This window comes from Aethalodelphis obliquidens, unplaced genomic scaffold (assembly GCF_003676395.1).
Source record: "Aethalodelphis obliquidens isolate GAN/ISIS:26980383/991018 unplaced genomic scaffold, ASM367639v1 scaffold25, whole genome shotgun sequence".
Classification (NCBI taxonomy): domain Eukaryota; kingdom Metazoa; phylum Chordata; class Mammalia; order Artiodactyla; family Delphinidae; genus Aethalodelphis; species Aethalodelphis obliquidens.
In genome coordinates, this window is record NW_020837969.1 from 9,549,192 (window position 1) to 9,571,875 (window position 22,684).

The 22,684-nt window shown below is 41.8% G+C and overlaps 1 protein-coding gene across 1 annotated transcript in view; it reads left to right on the plus strand.

Moving 5' to 3' along the window:
* CSMD1 (CUB and Sushi multiple domains 1) overlaps positions 1 to 22,684 on the plus strand; it is a 1,488,158-nt gene that overhangs the window by 1,406,037 nt on the left and 59,437 nt on the right. The window contains exons 51-52 of the mRNA XM_027123007.1: positions 1,803 to 1,988; positions 19,082 to 19,276. Of these exons, the coding sequence (XP_026978808.1) occupies positions 1,803 to 1,988; positions 19,082 to 19,276 (381 nt within the window). The remainder of the gene's footprint in view (positions 1 to 1,802; positions 1,989 to 19,081; positions 19,277 to 22,684) is intronic.

Here is a 22,684-nt window from a genome sequence, read left to right on the forward strand (position 1 = left end):
TTGGCTTTTCCCAGAAGTTTGATTTTTATCAGCACTACATTTTCTTTTACTCCTCTGATAATTTCCCATTGCATTCATTGAAGATTTTGATAAAGAAAAAATAACAAAGACAACAACCAAAAAACTGACACTGAACCATAGGTGGCCTGGGCTCCTGTAGAGCAGAAGGTGGTCTCACTTGGGAATCAGGTCCGTTCTCCGGCCCTAGGTGTTACTTTTTCTTGTTGTTGTTGTTTTTTATAAATTTATTTACTTATCTATTTTGGGCTGCATTGGGTCTTCTTTGCTGCACTCGGGCTTTCTCTAGTTGCGGCGAGCGGAGGCTACTCTTCGTTGCAGTGCACCGGCTTCTCATTATGGTGGCTTCTCTTGTGGCGGAGCACGGGCTCTAGGTGTGCGGGCTCAGTAGTTGTGGCTCGTGGGCTCTAGAGCATAGGCTCAGTAGTTGTGGCTCATGGGCTCTAGAGCGCAGGCCCAGTAGTTGTGGTGCATGGGCTTAGTTGCTCCACGGCATGTGGGATCTTCCTGGACCAGGGCTTAAACCCATTTCCCCTGCATTGGCAGGCAGGTTCTTAACCACTGCACCACCAGGGAAGTCCCCGGCCCCAGGTTTTAAACAAGGTAGCTGTGCTAACCCAGGCAAGTCATTTTATCTTTCTCTTCCTTACCTGTAAATTGTATTTTTATGTAAACTCTTTCAACCAATCCTTCCAGCTTTATCATACTGTGTGTATATTCTCATTGTAATCTGTGGGAAAATCTTTAAATAATCTAAATTTAAAACCCATGATGACTTAAAATCCATAATATCTTAGGTTTTGATTGAGTAAAAGAAGATTCTTAATTTAGTGATTGCAGAGCTTCCCTTTGACAAGAGCGCCTGAATTGGGTGTGTTGTTGGGAATTCCTTCTTATCCCCTTGCATTACTCTGTGTTCCTTACTGTAACTTATTTAACTTGAGAATTGTTTTTGTTTGTTTATCTCGTAGCAGATAAGTCTGGATCAGAGCTAGCAAATTTAAGAAGGAAGTGCTCATATTGACCTCTCCCTCCATCTTACTAGTTTTTAAAAATTTCTTTTTCATTCACACCCCTTTCTTGCCTGACCTTTTCATGTAAAAGCTAGCCTGCGTATCTCTGTAGGACTGAGCCTTCTGTTCTAAGATCTCCCCTTAATTCCTTAGTTCCGCAGACCTGTTTTCTGACAGATAGTTTATAACTAATACATTTTATGACAATGGATGCTTTGATGCTCTTAGCTAAGGTAATATTTGCCGTTTAACAGAATTTCCTGGTGCTTTAAGGAAAATGAGTCTTTGGCGAGTTGGTGGGCGGGAAGACTTAAGCTGGGGGAGGTTTTTGAGACCTGAGGTGGGCCGTTCTTTGCTCTGATTCCTATGAAGTCTCGAAACCAAGGGATCAATATGGTGATACATTTGTGATGGTAGAGATATTATTCTGTGCTTTCTTTCTAGTATTAAATAAAGTAGCATTCATCACACTGTTCTCTTGACCACGGCCATATAGTAAGGCGTGTCCATGTGATTAAACTGCATGAGAGCTATCAGACATACCTTCTGGAAAAATAAATTTAAAGATACTGTATTTTGACCCATTTTCCATTGTTTCCCATTCACTCTTAAGACCCTTACAACTTTGGAAATGTGCATACTTATGACACACGTGAGAAATGCAAATATCTAACAGTTTTTATACATCTTTGAGATGAAAAATAGAAAAAGAAAAGAGGAAAATTTCATAATCTGTCAGAATAACCCTGTGCTTCCTTCATTTCTTTTCAGCTGTGTCCTGTGGAATCCCGGAGTCCCCAGGAAACGGCTCATTCACGGGGAATGAGTTCACGTTGGATAGTAAAGTGACCTATGAGTGTAACGAGGGCTTTAAGCTGGACGCCGGTCAACAGGCTACAGCTGTGTGTCAAGAAGATGGATTGTGGAGTAACAGGGGGAAGCCCCCAACGTGTAAAGGTAAGTGTTCTAACGCTCATGCCCGACTTTGCAGATCTAAAGAGGAACAGAATGCGCTGGTGAGAACTCTAGGCTCCAAAGTGCGAGGTCCTCTCCCACAGCGTGTGAGGGCTCGTCTCTGGCAGTGTGGTCATGTTAACGCCAATTTATTCCATATCAGCCACTCTGACCATTTACCATAAGCTCTGCAGTCTTGAAGGTGAGTCATATGGAATCATGTTGGTTCCATCAGCACCTAGACAATGAAATTTACACAGCAAATCCTGACTGTGCTGCCATTTTCACTTTGGAGGGATGCAGTCAAGAGGATATTGAGAAATGAAGCACTCTACACAAAACATTAAGACGTAATTCAACACGAGCTTCCTCTGCATCTCCCATCTCACTGTAAGTTCCGTGAGGTTCAAGGCAACGCCCAGTCTATTTTTTTATCACCAGTTCTGCATAACACACTGATGCTCAATAAATATATCACTGATTTGTGAAGTGGGGTAGGTTTTCTGGAATGCTATTTACAGTATGTAATAATATTCTTAAAAGGGTCAAAAGTTTGGGTTCATTCTCAGACTCATCTTAAAAAATAATAATCAAGTCCATAACACAAAGCCAAAAAGAACAAAAGTTGACACACACACACACACACACACACGTACATGCGCACACACACAATTTATACCAAGAGTTTCATTGCTGCTCTACAAAACTGCCTCAAATTGGAAATAATCTAACTGCTTAGTTTCTAAAAATTGAAAACTACATAGTATTTCTACATATACAATATTTTTGCTCTTAAGATATTTGCAAAATAGATCTCATGGGCTTCTATTATAATATTAATATATTGACGTTTTTGTGTATAGTGTTTTGGTCATGTTAAAATTATTTGAACATTTTAGGTATGAACATATAAATGTTTACAAAAAATAATCGACTTTCCTCCATATGTTTTATTTTCCTTGCCGTCATTTTAACCTGTTTTTTTCTTTTTTGCAAATAATTATTGCATTCCTGAGAGTCAATAAGGCACTGTTGAGACAATCCCTACCCCTCAACTCCTGGCAACCACTAATCTTTTTACTGTCTCTATAGTTTTGCCTTTTCCAGACTGTCATATAGTTAGAATCACACAATAGCCTTTTCGGATTGGCTTCTTTCACTTAGTAATATGCATTTAAGGTTTTGTCATGGCTTTTCATGGCCTGATAGCTCATTTCTTTTTAGCTGAATAATATTCCATTGTCAGATGAACTACCGTTTGTATCCATTTACTTGCTGAGTGACATCTTGGTTGCTTCTAAGTTTTGGCAATTATGAATAAAGCTGCTATAAACATCCGTGTATAGGTTTTTGTGGACGTAAGTTTTCAAATCCTTTGGGTAATACCAAGGAGCATGGTTGCTGGATTATATGATAAGAGTATGTTTAGTTTTGTGAGAAGCTGCCAAACTGACTTCCCAAAGTGGCTGCACCATCCTGCATCCCCACCAGTGGCTGCACCATCCTGCATCCCCACCAGCAGTGATGAGAGTTCCCATTGCTCCGCACCCTCACCAGCATTTGCTGTTGTCAGTGCTCTGGGTTTTGGCCCTTCTAATAGGTGTGTAGTGGTGTCTCCTTGTTTTAGTTTGCATTTCCCTAGTGACATTTGATGTGGAGAATCTTTTCATATGCTTATTTGCCATCTGGAGGCTGGTCTCCAGAATTCCAAAGCAGGTGGTTTACAGCGGCCAATAAGTGGATTGGCGTCATAGAAATTCAACACAAGAGTTAACTACATGACAATTGTGAGAAAAAAGAAGCACAGCATAGCTTTTTAAGTCCTGATTTGAGGGTAGAGAAAGAGAGAAGCAGAATTTCAGAGAGAGGGAAGCAGACAACGTGTCTTGGATTCCACCAGTAAAGTGTGTGAGGGCTCTCCTCTGGGCACAGGGCAACCAGGGAGTTGCTCTTAGGGGGAGGCCTGCACACGCCCTAACTCATCCCTGCTCTGCCAGGACATCCGCCTGCTCATCTGCACGGGGCCGTAGACAGATGGCCTGATGTAAACACTGTGGGGAGAGGTGACAGACACAGAGGAAGTAACGAGTGTGCCTGGACTGGGGTCAGTTTTTTTTTTTTTTTTTGCGGTACGCGGGCCCCTCACTGTTGTGGCCTCTCCCGTTGTGGAGCACAGGCTCTGGACGCGCAGGCTCAGCGGCCATGGCTCACGGGCCCAGCCGCTCCGCGGCATGTGGGATCTTCCCGGACCGGGGCACGAACCCGTGTCCCCTGCATCGGCAGGTGGACTCTCAACCACTGTGCCAACAGGGAAGCCCCGGGTCAGTCTTTATGGAGGAGACAGCGCTGCCACAGAGACTGAGCTTGTTCTGGTGGGATGATAGCGATAATCAGAACCACCTTTCTGAACGGTAACTCTAAACATTTGTCTGTGTTACATCATTCAATGATAACAGTAGTCCTCTGGAGAAGGTATTGTTTTCTTCATCTTACTGACTTAATACAAAGTAAGTAACTGAGATATACAAAATTCACAATTTGCAACCAAATACATTTGATTGGTCATGTCATAAAAGCGTCTGGAGAAGTGTTTGGTTATAGTCGAAGGGCCCTGTTGGAGGTCCCCTGCTGCCACCGGTGAAGCTGTGCGGTGATTGTTTGGCTCGGTACTGATGCTTTGGGCGTCACGAAAGCACAGTGGTTGTGACGTTGCCAGGACCTGCCTAGGGATGCGCTGCGCTGTGGTGAGCCAAGGCTGTGCATTCCACTGGCCACAAAGAGGTAGTTTCAGGATTAAATAGATCTCATGGTAAGTGGGGTTAGTGTAAGGAGAGAATATACGAGAGTCCCCACAGTCCTGAGAAACGCCCAGAGATTGCGGCAAAAGAGAACACAGAAGAGAGAACAAGAGCAGAAGCCAGGCCGTGCGTCTGAGGATGCTCTGGGCTACCCACATGCAGGGGCGGGATGGAGCTCAGGACAGCAGTCTGGACACTCCCTCAGCCCCTCCTCACTGCCTCTCCTCCTCCCGTCCCACATTCATTACATCGAGTCCCATCACCTCCACCCAGGAGGCACATCTGCCCACTCAGGTCACTTCCGTGCACGCCAAGTCACCTCCACCCACACCCATGAAATGACCCCCACAGTCTCCTCTCACAGCAGCTGACTCATCTTTAAGCATATGAAAATCACAACATGACACTTCGCTGCCTAAATCCTCCCAAGAGTTCTCATGGTGATTAAGATAAAATTCGCAAACTCTTTATTTTGAACTCACTTCTCCAAAAGGCAGATATTATGGAGAGTCCACCTGGGAACGTGACCCAGCTGGTGGATGAGTCTGATGACTATTAGACGTTTAGGTGCTCACACCACATGGATGGTAGCTCATGTAAGACTAGTCTTGGACCCCTATATCTTCCAGGCTGGATTCCCAAAGCCTTACACAAATTAACCCATTTAATCCTTATGAGGAATGCAGTTTTGGTATCACATCACTTAGATGCAAACCAGGAGGAGATGGGTTAAGGTGGCCAGACTCACAGAGTCGCCAAGTCAGGATTTGGTTCCAGGAAACCCGAGCAGAGAGCCCTGTTCCTGATCTCTGTGCTGTTCTGCCTCTTGGAATTGATTTCTCTCATGATTTGTCTTATATGTTATAAAACCGAGACCAGAGACAGAAAAAAAAAGGTGCGTCTTTAATCTAGCATGTAATTCATTCCAAAAAGTATTCAGTAGCTGATGGTAGGGGAGGGAGTCGCCTTTTGTTTGAGGATTGTAGCAGAACCAAATGATTTCAAAGACAACGTATATTTATGTCTAAAATTTTCTGGAAAAATCAGGAATGAGAGGCCTTTGGCAGTTCAAAGGCAAATGTTACATCAATTAAGAGAACTACTTCATGTTTACATAAAGCATAATATTATAGCACGTAAGGTGGCTTAATTTATACATATATTTGATTTTTTTCTGTTTTAAATGCACATCTAGATGTACAACAGCTTTAAAGTTATAGTGAAAAAAATTAAATAACACAACTGCTTTTTACATACAAATGAGGTTCCCAGGCTGAGAAATATATAGTATGTTCAGTTAAATGATTGTTAAATGGGAAAAATCAATTTGCATTTTAAAACCTTTTTTGATACTGACTGCTACCTGTTCAGTAGGACAAGAAAATATAACATTTATAATAAAATGGGAAATCGACCTTAAATTTTCTGAGTATCATCTCAAACTTTCAAATATTTTCCCCATTGTTTATTAGACTTTATAAAAGGAAGAAATGGACAGTTCATTAAACTTCCCTGGTGTCCAAAGGCTGGAAAAATCCATTTAATTTTTTGAGGGGGAGTTGTTTTTTTCACTTAATTTAAATTAAAGAAATTGAGCCGAGTAAGCATAAAACTTTACCTCTGAGTCAAAAAATTTGGTTACTATTAACTTCTGAGATGTATATTTCCGAAAGGCCAATTCCTATGTTGGTATGACAGTTTCATAAGTTTCTTTACCAACTGAATAATATGTAGATCAGTACACTGAATCTCAAGAGATAAGAAACACTTCAGCTTTGATAAGTAGTAAATGTAAATGGTAAATAAACTTAGCTCATTTCACCCTCGGGTTTACTAAAATGAAGGTTGTAATAAATAACTGTTTCAGTTTGAATACGGTCCACAGTCGTACAAATCTCCAAGGCAGATGTGTGAGCCTCGTTTCTTTTCATTTTAATTATTTACTGAGACTGGATTTGGATCATTGAAGATATGAGCCATAATAGAGCCGTAATAAAGCAAGGGAGAGTTATTGGTACAAATGTCCCATGTCTACTAGTTGGACAAATGATGAGTAGATATGTATCACGTCCTCTGCATTCAGGAGAAAACAAAACCATTAAGATCACCTTCCAACAACAGACAAAATCAAACTGAAATCCCAATATGTAGAGGCCTTTTTCTTTTTCAGTTAAAGCTATTAGAGAAGCAAGTTTGTCGTTAATAATTTATTAAGGACCTACTATGCCCTGGGCTCCATGAGTACTTTTAAGTGATTAACTGCAATGTGTATACATTTCAGGAAAGAAGGAGCAAGTTAAAATAATATGAAATAGCTTTATATAACCTGTAAATAGCCCAATCATAGAACATCTGAGATTACACATAAATTATCTATTTACACATATGTATGTCTGTACTCATCTACATGTAATATATTTATACATATAATCATATATAATACACATGTGCATACATACATAAGTAAATTATACACATACATATTTTTATATGTGCTTGCATATATGTGTGTTTGTATTATAATATTATAAAAATGTTGGGGATATATATTTATCCCCTTAGTCCCTCAAAAAATGGCCTTACAGTACTTATGTTTCTTTATTAACTATTTCTATTTTCATGGTATAGTTCAGGTTATTCTTTGCATTTAACACCTGGACCAGAGTCATTTAATCATAAATCATATTGTTAAACCACAGTGTTATGAGACCAATTATGCACCAGCATTGTTGAGTTTCTCTCTGTGCCAGGCACTGTGCAGAGCGTTTCACATGGGTTCCATCTTTGAGTCCCTGTAACAAACTCGAAGCACTGTTACTATTGCCATCCCGTAGGTAGGAGCTACTGACCAGAGGCGTGAGTGACCACCCAGGGCTGCAGGGAGGCCCATGCCAGAGTCAGGCCCTCTGCCGCCGGCCCCGTGGCGCTTGACGACTGTGTCCTGCACGTGCAGCTGCTGTTAAGGGTCCTTCTTGCCTATACTGTGCATTGACAAGAGATTTCAGTTAAGATGTTAGCAAAGCTGATGAAGGAAGGCCAGGCCACCCCAATCTAAATGCATAGTCATCGTGCAAACTACAAATGCATTTCTGAAAGTATATATTAAAGCTCAAAAATAAGTGTGAGATGTGAGACACTTAACCTCTGTCTTCCAAGGCTGCGATCAGCTCTGAAAATACAGCCTAGACCAAAGGGTGGTTTAATTCCTCAGCCGGCAAGACAGGCGGGTGACCCAGGGGGAAGTGCCCCTCCGCGCCATCCAACCCTGTCCGCAGCCTGCCGAGATCTGCCCCTGTGCCGGGGAACGGAGCACCTCAGGGTCAGGTGTTCATGGATTCCGGGTGCCGCACGACCCCCACGAAGCGGTGAGTGGCTTGGTGAGCGCCGGCCGGGTCCACCTCCTGGCCGTCCGAGGCATCACTGCAGGGCGGGCTTGTGCTGCTCCCGCTTTCTGGGAGCATCAGATGGTGACAAACCTCACTGTCGTACGTCCTGTGGGGACAGAGTGTTTTAAGGCTGTAGATCACAATTGTGCAAACTTTTGACGTCTTTGGGGATTGTAGTGCTTTGGGGGAGTTAAGCTATTTAAAGGACCCAGAGTCTGTCATTTCAGATGTGTTTTTGGTTCATTATTTTCAGGGCCAACTATATAATCTTCCCATCTCTTTTATTTTATTTCACTTCCAAAGATTGAACACGAGTTCGTCCAGCTTTCTGTATTTTAGTTAGAATTGTGAACTGAGGGCTCCCCTTGGCTCCCCGATAAATATGAGAAAGTAAAGTTTGAACAGAACACTTGAAGAACGGTAGATACAGGGTTTGTGGTACTGAGGTTCTCTGTGGCCGCTAAGCACAGGACTGCATGAGTTATCCCTCTCCACGTTTCATCTCTAACAAACAGAAGCTGCTCAAGGGTGGGCGTAACTTTGGTTCATGGTGGAACTTTATAAAGATTTGTGACTGAAAGGATGAATGAGTGAGTGAGACTCTCTGTGACGCGGTCTGACGTGATTTAACTTTCTCTCCCTCTTTTCCTTGTTTATTCTTCTGCCAAGCACCTGACAGCCGCTCAGTGCAGGGCCATGGCCTCTGGGGACAAGAGCTGCCCCTCCTCTTTAAGGCCCCTTGGAAGACCATTTATTACTAGTTTGAACGAAGACGTAATGAACTAAAGCTACTTGCAGTGAAGTTAGTTCTGAAAACGCCCCCAAGTCAGAAAGGCAAGATCCCTGTGGGATTCCCTCTCTCATTCTCTTTCTACAGACACACAGACACTCGGATTGGAAGTGCTGTTTTCATCCTTTCCAGGGCTTGGGTTAGACTCATTTTGTGTAATTATAACATGAGCCATATTATGTAATTTTAGAAATAGATTTCTTATGGAACCTAGATTATAGAATTTGCGAAAAAATTCTGAACAGTATTTGCCACTTAGTATCACTAAGTGGATGAGGTTACTTCAATGTGGGTCTTGTTGAAATGAGGTTTCATGGCTGGTGTTTCGGCTTCGTTCGCTATTTCAGTGTCCCGTGATCCGACTCTGATAGTGTATATTTATTGTCTGACCCCAGAAGCAAAATGACAAGGAGCCCAGGGCAGAAAAATACGTCCGATCTCATAAGGGCTTGGAAACTTCACAAGTGGAAAAGGTAGTCATCACAAGAATAAGCAGAAGTCTGACAATCCCAGGATGCTGGGAAGATAAGTGTTATGAGAGTCTAGGTTCAGTCAAGAGTCTTGGAGGAGAAGGAACCAGGAGTTCTAAAGTCTCCTGACTTTTTAAGCCTGTGCCTCTGAAATGCTGATGTCTCTCAGGTGAGCCTGTAAGTTACACCCTAGAAGTTTACTTCAAAACTCTATCCGTCTACCTACTCTTATTCTAAATAACTCATAGCTAATCATGCTAATCATTTGGCTAAGCTCTGTAAACACATTCATTTAAAAAGAATGTTTACCTTTAAGAATTCCAGGATCTCAACCCAGCCCTTGTGGAAGCATTTCCTCACAGGGAATGTTTGTTGAAGTTAGACGGCATGGAATGCATTGAAGTCAGCACGGTGCCCTGGGTTTCCCCACTTTATGCTCCTTATTTACCGAAGCCAAAGCAGCTTGTTCTTCCGCTTCCCATGCACCAGAACTAAGACTAGCTGTGCCCTTCCCCAGCCAGTGATGCAGACATTAATGGCACACTGAAAGCTGCACTAGGTTGTGAATGCAAGTAGCTCTGAGGCTGGCTGAATCATTTTACTCCAATGGCGTCGGATCATAATTTTATCAATCTAATTAAATGTGCTTGAACTAAACTTGGTAATAAAAAGCACTTACCCACATTGAGTGTGATGGGGGAATAGCTGCATTGCAAAGAAAAGACAGTTGCATCCCTGCATCTTGGGGCTGATTAGAATATCACAGAGATTTATGAGCAGTATCTGTAATTTATGAGAGGGAGGCCAAAGGGCTTTATTTATGGTGGCAATGCTGTCATTGTCTGAATATCTTATACAAAACAACCGTTAGCCTGTCTGGTTCGCTACTGACAGGATGACTAATAAATCAGGATCACTCACGGTAAAATGAAAAGCCAACCTCTCTCAAGTAAAATGTGAAATATTCTGTGTTGTCTTTGAAACATTCACAAGATAGAGAAACTGCATCCTTTCTGCACAGAAACTTTATTGTCTGTGCTTTCAGTAGGTCTGATCTGAGGAGGAGTATTTAGGGATTTTTAATACAAAACTGCGTTGTCACCCGAGTCAGCCCTTAGTTCTGTTAACCATGCGACTTGGGAATGGTCGTCCGCACATCTTCTCTTGAATTTTTTGAAATAGAAGAAAATTATTCCATTAGAGTTGTTGTGGGTTTTTTAAGGTGATAGAAGATAATCTATATTTCTGTTTTAAAAAGTTAGGAATATGAGGTAAACTGGCAGATGGAGCAGTCTGTCGACTCAGCTAAACCTGCTTGTTATGGAGAACATTTAATTTCACTACACTGGACCCTGCGATAGATTCACTTACAACTGTCACAAGTACTGGTTTATAACATTTATGTAAGCAAAACGCTTTCTTTTGCTACATTTTCCAAATGGACCGGTATTTTAAAACGTTCTTTAAAAATTGTCATTACTTATATATTGGTGTGCCCAGAGTTCTCACTGATTTCATTGGTGCCAGTTGTTTTAGTCATGTACAGAATAAGTGCGGTTGTCAAGCTGTGGAGGAAATGGCAGCCTCAGAGATGCACAGGTCGGGGTTCTAACCGTGGGGGGGGCCCAGCTTACTGGCTGCTCCATGAAATACAAGTAACAGGACCGCCCATGCCCTCTCTCCCCGTATTGTTGTGAGGGTCACTCAGTGTAAAATTATATATACATTTATATAGACAATGTGAAAAGGGTGTTTTTTTAATTAATTTATTTATTTTTATAAATTTATTTATTTGTTTTTGTCTGCATTGGGTCTTTGTTGCTGCACGCGGGCTTTCTCTAGTTGTGGCGAGCGGGGGCTGCTCTTCGTTGTGGTGCACGGGCTTCTCATTGCGGTGGCTGGTCTTGTTGTGGAGCACGGGCTCTAGGCACGCAGGCTTCAGTAGTTGTGGCACGCAGGCTCAGTAGTTGTGGCTCGTGGGCTCTAGAGCGCAGGCTCAGTAGTTGTGGCTCACGGGCTTAGTTGCTCCGTGGCATGTGGCATCTTCCCGGACCAGGGATCGAATACATGTCCCTGGCATTGGCAGGCGGATTCTTAACCCCTGCGCCACCAGGGAAGTCCCAGGGTGTTTATTTTTGAAAACACTAAACAAATACAAGCCGGTGGAAGCAGCAGTACTAGTAGCCACCCGTGACTTCAGGCAACTGGGCAGGTGCACAGGGAAAACCCTGAATTCTAGTGTGAGAGGTTTTGGTTAGGAAGAATGAAGTGTTTTCTCTAAACTGTCAGTGCAGTGGCGTGCAGGCTGCTTTGCTGCCTCTGACGGTAACTCAGCTTTGCCTTTGTGAGTCCTGAGGGAGGCGCACACGGTCACTGCGGCTGCGTCTGAGGGGCAGGGCCGGCCCTGGACAGAGCAAGAGCCCTGCAGACGCAGATTCCAGGGCCCTGCCCCCTCCCTGGCGGCCCCCGCGCATTCCCGTCTTCCTCCAGTGATGACCCCCTTGAATCTCTGCTCTGGTTCTCGCTCAGCCTCATGTAGTCTATCATTCCACTCATTTTTCAGATTTGCCTTATTCTGTTATGTCTGATGTCATGAATTGAAAACGTCTCTATCAAGTAAAATATTCAGTTCTATGTACACACTCATTGCAGCTCCCTAAGTGTGGTATATACCTGCTTTCCTCCTGTAGCCTGGGTTTTTGTTCTCTTTTCTTTTTTTTTCCCCTCAAAGTATTGATGTTGTGGGAAGAAATTTTAAAAAATAAGAATCCAACAGAAGCACTCCAGTTTTCCTAAATAATCCCCTGTTAAACTTGTATGCACTGATTTATATAATCTTTTATATTTATGTGTTATATTTATACAATAATATGGATATATACATACATAATTTGTATATGTGTATATGTGTGTGTGTTTATATATGTGTGTGTATGTACATAGGTGTGTGATGTGTGTGTGTACATATATTTTTGTGTCACAAGGCAGCAGATTCTTTCACTGGCACTTAGTTTAACTGTTTCAAGTTTTGTTCTGAAAAAAATTTTTTTCAACTTTCACTTTTTTCCAGCCTATTTTTTAAAATTTATTTTTTTATTTTTAAAATGTATTATTCTCTCTTGAAATACAATGCTCTCAGTGGTCATCAGGCCATCACTTGATTGGTTTTGCTCTGGCCATTAATAATGTGTAGAAAACCTGGAAACTACAGAGAAGAGTAAAAGAAGAAGAAGGCATCTGTACTCTCACTGGCCACAGACACCCCATCGACCCTCCTCACATGCATCCCTCTTGGGTTTTTTTCACCACTGAGGTCTGAAGCCCACGTTCCAGGGAAACCCGGGATTGTGTCCTTGTGTGTGTGTGTGGGGGGGAGAGGTCCTGGTGTATGTACCATGCTTTCTCCCGCTCACATACATGCACAGCAGAAGCCACAGTCCTCTGGGCTCATACGGGGCTTCTCCCTCAGAGCAGCCTTTCAGAGAAAGCCTTCACTGTGAGCATGTTGAGTCTCTCATTGATCCAATCGAGAACGATTTGCTGTAACATATGACTTAAGATTGAGTATGTGTCATACTGGGGGAAGGAAGGGTGCTCCCCCGAAAGAGAGCTGGGTGCAGGAAGCAGGGGGCAGCCGGCAGTGCACCTGGTGGAACAGGTGTGGTGGGGAGAGTCACAGCAGTTGTGTCTTGGCAGGTGGCAGAGGCTGGACTCTCCAGAGCCTTGTCTGCAGTGACCTCAAACCGGGGAAGCGTAACCCTAAGGTATGCAAGTTGTTTCCAGGATCTGTCAGAGGGGAAAGTGAAAGGAGACCTATTTCCAAACCCGAAACCTCCATATTCACTCTTCCTTCAGATCCAGCTGCCAGAGCAGACTCTCCAGCACAGGGCGTGCCTCCTCTCAATCCTTCTCAAACTTCTTCACAGAGAGGCCTGACTCACAAACAACGCATTTCCACAGCACACCTGATACCCTGGTTTTATTATACAGGCACAGGCTTTAAAATGGGGTGGTGTTGGTCCAAGGGAAGACAGACCAATGGCAGAGAACACAGAGCCCAGGACAATATTGGTTGATATTTCGACAAAGGTGATGCTGCAGCCCAATGAGGGAAAAGACAGAGATCTTTTCAGTAAATGGCTCAACTGGATATTCATATGGGAAAGTGAATCTGGATCCCCACCCCACAGCATAGACAAAATCAAGGCAAGATGATTATAGGCTAAAGGTGAAAGGTGGGACATAAAGCTTCTATGAAAATACAGCTTCCCCTTTTCCACTAGCCCACCTGCATGAGCCTGGGTCAGGTAAAGACTTTGCAAGCTCACAAAAAAACCTGATAACAAAGGAAAAAGTAGATATATTGGACTGCATTAAGTTTCAGTACCGTTATTCTTCAAAACATATGTTTGAGAGCCTGATAAAGGCAAACTTAAAAAGGGTAAAGATATTTGAAGAATGTGTATCAAACAAAGATTGTGTAAAGAGTTCCAGTGAGAAAAATGCAGAATATCAAATAGATGCCACTACATCCCACATCAGAATGTATAACTTTATAGAATAAAAGGACAGGAGACCTGGCATCAACAGAAATGTTAAGTCACTGGAACTCTTAATACATTGCTGGTAAAGGTGGTAAGTTGACACATTCTCTTTGGGAAAACGTTTGGTAGCGTGTCCTAAAGCTGAAAATATCTTATGAGCCAGTAGTCCCTCCCTAGAAATATACCTACAGGTTTGCGTAAGGATATTCACCTAAGGACATGCTCAAAGCTGCAGTTTGTAAAATCCAAAAATGTGAGACAACCCCAATGGCCATCAGTAAGGAATGGATACGTTGATCGTATATATTTATACAATGGAGCACATGTAGAGATACAAATAAGCACTCTAGCTCCATGGCTTAACATGGGTTAATTTCAAAAGTATAATACTGACGTCAGAAGTAAAAGAGCACGTGGCTCCACTCACATGGGGTTAAAACAGGTCCCACCATCTACAGTGTGTAGATGGTCACTAATGTCATTAGAAGTTGGTCCACCATCTACAGTGTGTAGATGGTCACTAATGTCATTAGAAGTTGGTTCACCATCTACAGTGTGTAGATGGTCACTAATGTCATTAGAAGTTGGTCCACCATCTACAGTGTGTAGATGGTCACTAATGTCATTAGAAGTTGGTTCACATTCTTTCTCCCCCTGAGTGAAGTGTGCATGCTGGGCAGGGGGGGTGTGCCTGGTGGCGAGAGTGTGTGTGCAGTTCTAGTTCTCGATGTGGTTGCTGGTCAGGTGGGGGTGTGTTTATTACATAAAAGTGTACTTAACTGTATAATAGCAATTTGTGCACTTTCTATTTACATGTTTCAATACAAATTTACCTGAATATCTAAAAAAAAGGAAGAAACCAACAATACCAACAAAACCAGAAAACAAAATAAATAACACAAAACCCTCCAGAGCACCAAATTGAGGAAAGAGTCCCAAGCGCTGGTGCAGATGTAGACAAAGCCAGTGGCTTTCTGTTTACAGGTCTAGTGGATTCTAACTCCTCGTTTCCAGGACAATTTAAACAGTTTCTATCAAACGATTTTTGATAGTGGTGATATTTGGTGTATAACTAAGTATGAGTGAGAGATATCGCTGTAACAAAACAATTTCCCTTACCATTTCCTTGTTTACGTTAAACTTTCTTAACATAAATCAAATACCTGTAATAAAAATCTATAGAAAGTAAAAATTAGTAATAAAATCAATACCAAACCTAGTGTCTTTCTAATAATCAGTAATGCATGAACAGTAAAAAAGCCTTATCTATGTCATTCATTAACTGGTGTATTCCCAAAGAAATGCTACTTTTTGTGCTTAAAATAGATGAAAAATTATTGTATTGTTAATCAATCATACATTGATAATAAAATGACAGTACAATTTGCTATTGATAAATATAATAGGATTATTCATAAAGGAGTTTAAACATAAAACATATTAGAATAAGTTTCTGTGGGAATTCTAGAATGGACAGTTCAAGGAGAACACAGAATAGAACCAATTTTAGCAGTAGTCATGTATTTCTATTGAATCAATATTCAGAAGTATAATATCAAATAATATCAAATGTGGTATTATTCTCTTGGATCTGAGTAAAAGTGATGTTTTTCTTTAAGGTATAAATATTTACCATACTTTGCATATCATACCGTCAATTTATCTGAGCTTATGAGGGAAACTTTTGGGTTTTTAATGAAGAAGTGGAAGGAGATTAATATCTTTATGAAATTCGTTTAAGGACATGCAGGTGGAGTTAAGAGCTCGACTTGCAGGTGGGGGGAGGCAGCGGCTGGAGGAGTTTGGGGATGAGGGAGCGCAGTGACTCGGGGTTGGGGGGTGAGCACATGAGAACAGTTTTCAGGTTCTGACTTGGGGGGCTGGGCTGTCCCCCAGAGTGCAGTCAGGAGATCACGTAGGCATGTGGGGCGTGCAGAATGTTCTGGGTCTCTTCCCCCTACACAAAGCCCCTAGAGCTGGTACAAGGAAGACTATGGCTTCCTTGTTCCCGGGGCCAAGCAACAAAGCGCATTCTCTGTGGCAGCTTGACCGGCAGGACGCAGCAGGGCTGATCCTTTTATGGGGACTGTTTGCCTTGTTCTTTATGAGTGCAGACCTGCATGTAGTAAAACTCACCAAGTGGGGATCTACTGACCACAGTTTGGAGGGATTGGTCTTCTCCTGTCATCTTGGTTCACATAACTTGCATTTTACCACCCAAATAAACATCGTAGGTCATTCAAACTCAGACATTTCTGTATGGTCTCCCCCTTGGGGCATCTTTGAAAATATCAAATAAAATCACATCTGCAGAAATTTCTGGAAAGCTCCACCCTTCCCCTCTCTTCCTTTAGTAGGCCAAGGTAGACTTTAGATAAATATTTATTCCAGTTCTCATTTTTCTTTTTACTCTCAATTTCTACCCATATGCTTTTATTGCCTCAGTTTCTTTGTGTTTTTTGTTGCTGTTGCTGTTGTGTTTTGTTTTTGCTGTCATAGCACTTTTTTTGGGGGGCATGTTTCTTTTCAAAGCACACACACAGACTAGAATGTCACCAGCACCTACTTTGTCAGACATTATTCTCAAAAAAAACCTGTAAAAAGACATAATGTTTACAATAAAAGAACTTAGAGCCTAGCAGGGAGACAGAGATGCAAGCAAACAATTAAACCAGAATCAGATAATTAAAAGGAAACCAAATTCTTTTTTCATAAAGAAAGAGGTGAGGACACAGGGAGGGGGCAGGGTAAGCTGGGACGAAGTGAGAGAGTGGCATGGACGTATATACACTACCAAATGTAAAATAGCTAGCTAGTGGGAAGCAGCTGCATAGCACAGGGAGATCAGCTCGGTGCTTTGTGACCACCTAGAGGGGTGGGAGAGGGAGGGTGGGAGGGAGACGCAAGAGGAAGGAGATACGGGAATGTATGTATATGTATAGCCGATTCACTTTGTTGTACAGCAGAAACTAACACACCATTGTAAAGCAATTATACTCCAATAAAGATGTTAATTTTTTTTTTTTTTTTTTTGTGGTACGCGGGCTTCTCACTGTTGTGGCCTCTCCCATTGCGGAGCACAGGCTCCGGATGCGCAGGCTCAGCGCGGCATGTGGGATCTTCCTGGACCGGGGCACGAACCTGTGACCCCTGCATTGGCAGGCGGACTCTCAACCACTGCGCCACCAGGGAAGCCCTCCCCCCCAAAATTTTTTAAATAAAATAAATAAAGAAAGAGGTAATCACGCAGAATTTGGAAACCACTGCTGTGGATGATATTAGCGGAAGAAAACTTCTGATTACACTGTGTAAGCCAACATTGAAACCTTCTTGGCAGAAACAGAGTTTATAAAAGATAGTTCAGTAATTAAAAACCATCAAGTTAATTCTAGAAACACAGCTTTGATGAAATGGATTTTATTTGAAAATTTAAATTAGACTTTTAAAAATTTATTTATTTATTGTTATTTTTGGCTGCGTTGGGTCTTCGTTGCTGCACGCGGGCTTTCTCTAGTTGCGGTGAGCAGGGGCTACTCTTCGTTGCGGTGCGCGGGCTTCTCATTGCAGTGGCTTCTCTTGTTGCGGAGCACGGGCTGTAGGCATGTGGGCTTCAGTAGTTGTGGCTTGTGGGCTCTAGGCGCATGGGCTCAGTAGTTGTGGCACACGGGCTTAGTTGCTCCGCGGCATGTGGGATCTTCCCGGACCAGGGCTCGAAGCTGTGTCCCCTGCATTGGCAGGCTGATTCTTAACCACTGCGCCACCAGGGAAGTCCCAGATTTTATTTGAAATATGCAGCAGGATTGAAATTGAGTTGTGAATTTGTCAGTTTAAAGACATTAAAGTCTTTTCAGAAATGGCAATCATGCCTGAAATTCTAAAGGTAATCTGGTTAGAAAAAAAAATTATTTATATCACTAGGTAAAACACTTGACTATCCATATAAATTTTGGATAATTGTTTTACCTAAAAAATACATGAGAACTCGATCTAAGGATTATTTTTAAATTAGAAAATTCTCTTCACATTTTAAACCTTGTTGATATTGTTATTGCAATAATACCAAAAAGGCCTATTTTTTCTGTTTATTTGCACATAGTAATGGTAAAATTACCAAGAGAAGATTAAATGGGATTTTTGTAACATTTTGGATATGTCTGATTCAATTATAATGAACTTGTATAGAATTTATAAGTAAAATGTATTTATTAATATTATTCTGAAAAAAAAAGTGGTCTCTTTAGCTAATTCTTCGAGGATCAATAAATTAATCAATCTGGTCAACGTTGTGGGTAGCTGACTGTGAAGGTTATTAGCTGATGTAGCTTCGTATTTAGGGAAGTAGAGTTCTAGTTCCTAACATTGTAAAATTAATCTTAAATATTATTGTACTCTTCAGAAAATATATAAACTCACATATATCAAACCTTGCATGTATTTTCAGCATTGTCATAAATTACTTAAATCCACTCCGGTAGTATTGTACTACGGCTACTGCTATTACTACTGTTATTAAAAGTGTTGCTACTGCTCTTTATTAAGTAGCTACTATAATTCTAGTTCACCTCCTAAGGACATGAATAGATTCTCTCCTTTAAGATTCGTTAAACACTTTTCTGTATAGTATTAGTGTGTGTGCATGTGGATTTTGTGTGCCAGTAAATCCAGTAATAGAGCGTATTACGTAGGGTGGAAGGGAAAGAGGGCATCTGATTTTCTCGGTCTAAGCTGGTTTTCAGTTACTCAATTACCATTTCAAGTTTCTCAGAGGATAGAGACAAATTAGAAGTAAGATTTTTCTATTCATGCCTACATTTACCTGATGATCATTTTCAATGAACCTCGAGACTTTGTGGAAGTGATTTATCCCTTTACATGTAATCCCACTGCAAGATTTCCAGTGCACTTGCCATGAGGCTGTGGAATGCATTTTGCATATGGGATCGTTTTTGTGTGGCTATGTGGGTAGTAGAGAAAACAGCAAATAACAGGTGATGGCATCTCTTCTGTACAGCACGGTGAGTTTCATACAGGAGGCCTTTACCATGGAAAGCAGGCCTGGTCTGACCCCTTGAGAACAAAGTGATGATGTTAAGTGTGTTTCTTTCCAGCGGTCACTTGCCCTGGCATTGAAGCCCAGCTCTCAGAACATGTCACCTGGAGACTGGTGTCAGGATCCCTGAATGAGTATGGAGCCCAGGTGGTGCTGAGCTGCAGCCCCGGGTATTACCTGGAGGGCCAGAGGCTGGTGCAGTGCCACGCCAACGGCACGTGGAGCATAGGGGCGGAGAGGCCGAGATGCAGAGGTGAGTAACAGGTGTGCTCCTGACCTCGAGGCCATCCTGAATCACTGACAGCGATGACATCCACCTTTTAAGGGACTGTAATCTATTGTCCTATAGATAAACAGTGTAACCCAGTGGCATTTCTTTTCATTACAACAATGAACGTGTATATATATATATATTTTTTCCGGTACGTGGGCCTCTCACTGTTGTGGCCTCTGCCGTTGCGGAGCACAGGCTCCAGACACGCAGGCTCAGCGGCTATGGCTCACGGGCCTAGCCGCTCCGCGGCATGTGGGATCTTCCCGGACCGGGGCATGAATCCGTGTCCCCTGCATCGGCAGGCGGACTCCCAACCACTGCGCCACCAGGGAAGCCCATGAACGTGTATTTTTATCTGACGTACTTAAATATATGACCGCTGCATTAAGTGTTAAATGCTGTCTTTTTCTTGTTGACAATCATATTTTACAAATGTTGAAATATTAGAATACTCGATATTTCAAATCAGCTCAAAAACAAATCCAGGCCTGTATTTTAAAAGATCAATCTTATTCCATGCACTAACTATTCAGACCTTTTAATTAGGATCTTGGGAATGCGTGTATTTATGCTAAGGATATTGTGTTCTCAAATAATGACTGTCTTGAAAAGGGAGATTATTATTCTCGTAGGTACAAGATAAGCAGTTAAGCCTCTGAGTGGGTTTCATAATAAATATGAATAAATAGAAAAATATAACGATATTAGCATTGTTCAGAGCACTGTTTGATTCAGACATATTTAATATACAACCTTTAGTGGGATTGTCCACAGGAAATTATCATGCACACAAACAAGCAGTTAGCCTAGTGTCATATTTATAAAATACACAGCTTAGTAAGAAAAAACCAGAAGAAAAATGGAAAAAGGACTAAAGAAATAATGCTTCACTGTCTGTGATAATCATTCTAATTCCATTTTTAATGGAACAAATGGTAATGCAGCTCCCACTAAAGCTCTTCACCAGCATCACAAAGGCGAATCAGGAAGGGTCAGGACCTCTGCGAGTTCATAATCCACGTGGGCAGCACCCCCAGGCCCTGGACAGCTCTGCCTGAAGCTTATTTATTAGTGGTTCCCAAATCATTCCCCAAAGTGTCCTGGTTTGACTGTTGTCTGGTCACTGAATTGGTACTGAATTTCTCCGTGTTAGAGTCTGAATTAGTGAGCTCGCTCCTTCCCACATCTCTCCCCACCAGGAAGCTCAAGATGTGACTTGGAGACTCAGTCCTTAAGTGCATAAGGAGCACATTTTTGTGAGCCCAATCTGCCAGTCTGTGGTAGCTTTTTCACAGAATAAACACCAGGTCTACATTTTATTGGAACTGAACCAATAGAATCTTCAAATGTATTGTCATCCAAATCATTGTTACAGCTAAGGAGCTGTATTTTTATTTATTTTGTTGTTTGCCTATGTTTTATCTAAGAATGGCCCAGTCCACAGGATCTCCTGGATCTAACTGTTTGGGTTACCTACCTGCTTAGGGGCTGGAAATGTTAGGAGCTCCCACTCTGCTTGTCCAGTTAGCTCCAGATGAAGAGATGACCTTTGACCACCTTCTAAGCGTATCCATAACAACTATGAAGTCAGCTGGGATAGTCGCCACTTCTTGAAGAGTTTGTGTTATTCTGACTCTAGGATATTCCACCATGTCCATAGACAGAGCCCAGGTATCCAGGGGTGAAGAGGACAGGAGACCTTAGTCTCACTTTGAAACTGTTAGCTCGGCAGTCACCCATCTTTGAGGAGGCATGACTATCAATGGTTATCCCTCAAGAAACAAGAAAGCAAAATTAAAATTCCATGTCTGGGGATGCCCATATAACCCCCCAACACGAGGACTGTGTAAAAGCTGGAGCCTGTTGCAATTTTCTTGTTATGTGTATTTATTTTTTGACTTACTGCTTTAAAAATTAAGGAAAATGTTTATCACAGAAATTCATGAATCCAAAAGAAATCATCTTTGCATTTAAAATGTTATACACACGGACCTAGAGAGCCACATTGGAATTTTGCTGTATTATAGATATCCAAAGAACATTGTCTGAATTCTGACCTGTACCTCTTTTCTAACTGCTTAGTTCAGAGTTCTCTTAAGTTAGACCTGGGTCAAGCTGTGAAGTCGGCAGGCTGGTCTTTGATGACCTTCTCTTTGTATTGATAATTGGGGATCTGCCTGGATTGATCATACAATATCATGGGAGTATTTATCCTTCAGACTACACATTTCATCTGTATCATAGGAGACCACGGAGTGGACATTCTTATTCCATTCTGTGTTGGTGTGGACACTGGTCATCACTTAGAATGACCTAAATGTGAATTTTCTTGATAATATACTCACAAGTGTCCAGCCTGCATTAAATAACTCATGTGACACTAACTACCCCAGGGACAATGATTTCACATGGACATTTTCACTTTGAGTGAGGCCTTCTTTCTGGCTTGATCCATGTATCTTGGCACTCTCTCTTGGCCTACTAATCCAATTCCAGATTCTGGTCTACATGGCATGCCTTCACATACTTAAAAATAGCTATCATATGTCCTCTGAACCTTTTCTTCACGATTGGCAGCACTGCCCCATTCACATGTGTGTCATGTCATGTATTTGCTGCTCCTGTCTAACTGCATATTCACAAGGTTTTTTCCAGGAAGAACATGTTTGAAATTACCTACTCTTGACCTTATTTATTTGTCACATTCACAAATAATATCTGTATTGCTGACAATAACATCCATAATCCTGTTGACTTCACAGGTTTGAGAAATGAACTGTCTCAATATGATTTCTTTTTCAAAGTAGAGGATTTCAACATGACTATAACTGTAGAATTGAAGGAAGGAAAGAGGCTTTTCAGGGGGGTGAAGCAAAGCTTAGAATCCACAATAATAATGAGAAAATACTACAGTACCAACAGTAAATTGGGCAGAGCTGGGGGCACTCTGAGTGTCTTCAGCTGAGCATCCTCTGCCCAAGACACACATCCTCTGTGCAAGACACACTGAGAATTCAGAGGAGACAGTTGACTGTGCGTATGAATATACATTTAACAGAAGAGAAAACAGCAAACTTATTGACTTTATTCTTGAAAACTTGATGGGAGAAAAGAACACGGAAATAAAGCTTTCCCTTGGATGTTTGACAGAGGTTTTTGTTTGTTTGTTTTTTAGGGGAGAGGGGTTTTCCCTTTCTATTAGGGGAGCTTTTCAGATGGGTGCTGCCTACCTCATTAACATGTTGGGTTTACTGCCAATCAAATCTCTATGACCGAGACCCCATTATCCAGCTGCTGAAAAGCTAATATTTGTTCCATTAGTTCTTCTTTATAGTCTAGTGAACCTTAGTAGCGGACAAGCCTAAAATAGTTCCGTCACCAGGATAT